The sequence below is a fragment of the Panthera leo genome, chromosome E1 (assembly GCF_018350215.1).
Source record: "Panthera leo isolate Ple1 chromosome E1, P.leo_Ple1_pat1.1, whole genome shotgun sequence".
NCBI lineage: Eukaryota > Metazoa > Chordata > Mammalia > Carnivora > Felidae > Panthera > Panthera leo.
In genome coordinates, this window is record NC_056692.1 from 37,700,020 (window position 1) to 37,705,096 (window position 5,077).

Sequence of the window (5,077 nt, forward strand, 5' to 3'; positions counted from 1 at the left end):
GCAGAAGCTAAGACCCTTGATCCCGCCAAACACGCCGTGATCACTGGCTGAGCCACAGAGGATGCGAAGCCTGGATGGGGAGAGGTAGAAGAAAGGACGCACACCCACACCGACAACCTGGGAGCAGGGGCTGGGGCGGCGGAGGCTCCGGAGACTGAGGAAACACGGAAGGGGGAGCCTCCCGGGACCCTCTTGGGGAGACTGAGCTCCCCTCCCGGCTCAATGAGTGTTGGGGGAGGGGGAGTCCTAGCATCCATGAGAGCAGTCTGGAAAAAGTAAGGAGTCCAACTTTACCCTTTCCCCAAGCTGCTCCAATTCAGGGAGATGTGCAGCCCCCTCCCCCCATCCAGAGGGGCAGTACCCCAGAACCACCCCCCCCCACACACACACACACACAAACTGCAGCACAGGCTTCCTTCCCCCAGAAAGTCTGGGCAAGTTTCTCCTTACAGGGACTCGGTTTCTGCAGTGGGCTGAATGGTGGCACCCAAAAAGGTCTGTGTCCTAACTCCCCTCCCTCTGGAACCTGTGAATGCGGCCTTATTTGGAACCAGGGTCTTTGCAGATGTAGCTAAATGAACATTGTCAAGATGAAGTCATGCCGGATTATCCGGGTGGGCCTGGGACCCAGTAAGTGTCCTTATAAGAGACAGAAGAGGGGAGGGCCACGTGCAGACGGTCCCGTGGCGAACATAGTAGGGCCTCCAGGAGCTGGAAGAGGCAGGGAAGGGGTTCTCCCCTAGAGCCTTCGGAGAGCGCGCGGCCCTACCAACACCTTAATTTCGGACTTCTGGCCTCCAGAACTAGAAGGGAAAAAGATTTCTGTTGTTTGAAGGCACCACGTTTGTGGTAATTTGTTACAGCAGCCACAGGAAACGAATGCAGTTCTCTATTCTGCAAAATGACTAGAAAGCTTCTAGAGAGGCTTCTAGCCCTGAGTTTCTCCAAATTAAACCATTCGGCAAGCGAGGGGAGTTCCAGGTCTGGCCAAAAGGTGTGTTTTTCAACTCACCGCCCCGGACTCCTTCCAGGCTAACGTTTAATGTTTGATGCTTTCATTTGAGGAGGGAGGAGGGAAGACAAATTAACTGCATCACATGCCACTGCTCAGGGAAGTGGAGTCCGAAAAGGACTCTTGGCCCAGAGCTCACACCCTCCTGCCCAGGCTGGTTGAAAAGGGTCAAAGCTGACCAGGACCACAATTACTAAAAGCAGAGAGCTTTTTTAAAACAGGGGGGGGGGTCTGCCTTTCTGGATTTCTCTTTGCACACATGACCCCCTCTTCACAGCGACTCTTTCCCCACTCCTCACGGCTTCCCTCCCCATTCTCGAGGGGGGGGCAAAATAAGACGGATACCCCTGTAGCCCAGGAGTGGAAGGCACTCTCCCCGCCCTCCCCCCACCTCCCCACAACACAGCTGGAGGGGGGAGGGGAGGTCAGCAGGGTTCATAAAGGCCAGATGTTGAGGAGAAAGAGAGCAAAGCCCAACCCACGCCCACCCACCCCACCCCCATCGGAGGGGGGGGGGAGAAAAAATTAAGAGACAGCTTTTAAAACAAACAAAACTTTTGTGGCCCAAAACAGTTTTTCTCAAGAATCTGCTCTATGCAAACAATAACAACTTTTTACAAAGCATTTTCACAGAAAAGGAGACAAGTCCTTCCCCAGTATCGTATGTGGGAACTGTTCCTCCCTCGCCCCCGTTTTGGGGGGAAAGGGGTGGCTCTTCACTGGTGTGGGCAGAAGGGTCACTGGGTTACTCACTTGTCGGGCAGATCCACCACCCCCAGGTTCCCATCACACCCAAACTTGGGGAGTCTCCCTAAGAGCTCGCCTCCCCGACCTCACCTGGGCAGAGGAGAAAGCGATTTCACCCCCCTCTCTGGCTCTAGGGGGTCGTCCCAGCCACCGGGGCGGGGCGTGGTCCAGGCCTACCTCTCCCCTCCCCCCTGGAAAACAGAACCTCTGACCTCAAAACTAATCCCCTGGCCCTGCCCCCATCGGATCCATCAGGTCCCTGACAACTCCTGAAATGCCTGAAGTTAGGGGAGGAAGCTGATGATGGCTCAGCCCAGTTCCCATTCAAACCCAAACTTTGCCCCTTCAAGCCTGGCCAGACCCTTGAGGTTAGGTCAAGAGCGCTTTAACTTACCCTTCTACAAAGAGCTGCTCTCTCATCTCTAGCCTTTGAGGGGGCTGAGTTTGGGTGTCCGAAAATGGACCCAGGCCTGCCCTCTACCTCCATCCCCTCCCATCCATAAATCGGTGGAGAGGACCTCGAAAGGCAACTGGTTTGGTCTGATTTTATTGATTTCTTCCACCTTCCATTACTTTCCCTGGGACAGTCTCTGGCCCTTTCCCCAGGCAAAGTCTGTGCTTTTGGAGGGGGAGGAGGTCCCCTCCTAATTGGAGAAGCAAACGGGGGGAGGGGGTGGATGGATCCAGGGAGAAGGTCCTCTTTCACCCATCAGACCTTACAAACTGAAAACAAACAGGAAAAATTGAAGAAACTCCAAAACTGGACAAAAGGGAAAGGTTGGTGGCTGAGACTGAAGATCTCGCCAATTAGAAGTCACCTGCCTTGGGGGGAGGGAGGGCGGGGAGAGGGCTTAGGAAAAGAACAGGGAGGGGGTGATCTTCCCCTTGCCGGAGCTGCCCCCTCTAGGAAGGTTCCAGTGATGCTGGGAGCGCGGGGGGAATGCCTGAGGGGAGTGAAGGGTTAAAGGCCTGGATGGTGGGGGTGGGGGATGCCCCCAGGGAGCTGCCAATCACCTCCCCACCCCCACCACAGCCCCCTCATCCCCAGGCTCGCCCACAGAAACAACCGGTTTGTCCATCACCAAGGTCTCTCTCCCTCTTTTTTTTTTTCCTTGTCTTTGAGCGGTAGCCTCCTTTGCTCCCCCTGGGGTGAAGGCCCTGCCCCCAGAGATCCGAGATGGAAGAGGGGAGGGATTGGAATCTATGTCATTAAGCCTTTTTCCGTTAAGCCTTCTCCTGACTCCAGCCCTTGGTTCGACTCCAAAGGATGAGGGGGAGGGGGTGTCACCCCAAACAGCTAGGTGCTTGAAGATCACTGTCATTTGAGGTCCCTCTGACCGCAGCCCTTAAAACGTAAAGGGAACAGGCAAATGCGAGACACGAGGCCCCGTCCTCGAGCCCAAAGTTTGGCCGTGGCCCCAACTTTTCCCCATTGGTAGGAGAGGTCTCTGCTCAGAGTTCCTCCAAGTTGATCCCCCAGAATTTAAGGCCTGGGGGCTCAGGGACAGCAGGACCCCCTATCTGCCACCTCCACAGTGGGTGGGCAGGCGGGGGCTTAGAGTCTCCCTGGAGGCGAAGCGAGGATGCCGGCCCTAAGTCTCCGTCCTCCCCTACCACCAGGGCCGGGGGGCAGGGGAAGGAGTCGAGGAGGCTGAAGGTGCTCGTCGTGGGGAGCGTCGGTGCAGGGCGGCGGGGCTGCGTGCTGCGATGGGGGGGTGGCGGTCGCCGGCGTTTCTTGGCGGCTCCCCGGGCGGCCCCTTTTGCTGGCGGCCGCTCGGGCCCCCGGCGCAAACTCGGAGTGTCGAGGGCGAAGCCCTTCGCGTAACACCAAAGTTTCGACCGGCGGATCAGACGATCGAAATGTTCCTGGCGGAGATCGCCGGGCGCGGCCGAAGCTCCGCTGGCCGTCGAGGGGCTAGCGGCTGGTGCCTCGGGGGCGGCCTGCGGGGGGTTTCCATCGCCTGCGGCCGTCTGTCCCGGTGCGGGCGGCTCCGGCGCAGCCCCGGGACCCGCGGACTCGGTAGAAAGGCCCGCAGGTGGCGGCGGAGGCCGGGAACTGGGCTCCTGATGGGGGCTGGCGGCGGGGCCAGGCTGGGAGTCGAGACCCGAGGCTGGCCGAGGCGGAGCCGAGGCGGAGCTGGTCGGAGATTCCCGAGGGCGCCGAGGCGCCGGGCAGCGGCCGGGAGGTACGCCGGAGCGGGAGCTGAAGTGCGGGAAACTGCCTCCGCCCTCTTCCTCCTCGCCACGGCTCCAGCACACTGCGGCTTCTGCATCCTGACCGGCCGGGGAGTTCGGATCACCGGACCGGCCGGCTTGTCCCGCGAGGTGCTTCAGGCCATCCGGGGCCCAGCCGCCGGTGCACAGCGGGGCGCGAGGGCCCACCAGCACCGGGGCCCGCGGCGCCAACTCCCCAGGCCCCAGGCCCAGAGAGGACGCTCGAGGTTTGGCAAGGGCGCAGAAGGCAAGGGCACGCAGGCACAGTGGAGAGAACTCCTGTGTCCCCCGACGCGGCTTCCGGGGTGTCGGGGAGCAAGGCGACCCTCGCGGGGACGCCGGCACTGCGAGGCGGGGAGCGGGGCACAGAGTCTCCATGGAACCGCCCGGGGGGGTGCCCACTGCGGGGGCCCTGGTCCCAGCGGCGGTGTGCCCTGGCTGCCCGAAGAGCCCACGGGCGAGGGGAACATCGCCCCCCCTCGACGGGGAGGTCTCTGCTCACGGGCGCCCCCGGCCCGCAACCCTGGGCCGCGGGGCTCTGGCTCCCTCCTCGATCTCGTCACGCGGCCCTCCCGGCGGCCGGACTCCTGGGTCCCTGCGAGTCCCGGCCCGGTCGGCCGCCCTTCCTGCCGCCGCCGCGTTCCCCGCGCAGCCCCGGCGGGAGCCCCTCTTGAGTAGCCCAGAGCGCAGAGGCTGGGGAAACAAAGCGGCCGGCGGCCGCGGGAGGCGGGAAGGACCCCGGGCCCGGCACCCGGTGCCCGGGCCCAGGCGGCGGGGAGGGCGCCTTCCGCCCGCTCGGCTTCTTTCTTCCCCGCTGGCTCCCGGAGACCGCGTTATAGAGAACTGCCCCCTCGCTGCCCCAATACCAGCGCCGGGGCCGCGAGCCCGCCGCTGATTGGACGGCACAGCCTGTGACGTGAGCCCGGACCCCACCCCTCCGGCGGCACCGCCCCCGTCCCCATTCCGCACACAGACACACACACGTGGACCCGGCGCGGCGGCGGCTGGGAGGGAGGGAAGGAAGGAGCGTGTGCGGGTGGGATCGCGAGGGGCTAAACGCGCCGCTGCACGTGGCCCGGTGGCGTCCCGCTATTTAGCCGTCGC

The 5,077-nt window shown here is 62.2% G+C and overlaps 1 protein-coding gene across 1 annotated transcript; it reads right to left on the minus strand.

Moving 5' to 3' along the window:
- Nucleotides 1–2,285: 2,285 nt before the first annotated feature.
- On the minus strand, nucleotides 2,286–4,804 carry LOC122207217 (elongin BC and polycomb repressive complex 2 associated protein). The gene has a single exon (XM_042917137.1). It carries the CDS (start codon nucleotides 4,349–4,351, stop codon nucleotides 3,212–3,214), a length of 1,140 nt encoding a protein of 379 aa, XP_042773071.1. The 5' UTR covers nucleotides 4,352–4,804; the 3' UTR covers nucleotides 2,286–3,211.
- Nucleotides 4,805–5,077: the final 273 nt, after the last annotated feature.

Bases quoted from the DNA above. Each gene is read 5' to 3' on its own strand.
- LOC122207217 (XM_042917137.1), bottom strand. From the start codon at position 4,351: ATGGAGACTCTGTGCCCCGCTCCCCGCCTCGCAGTGCCGGCGTCCCCG.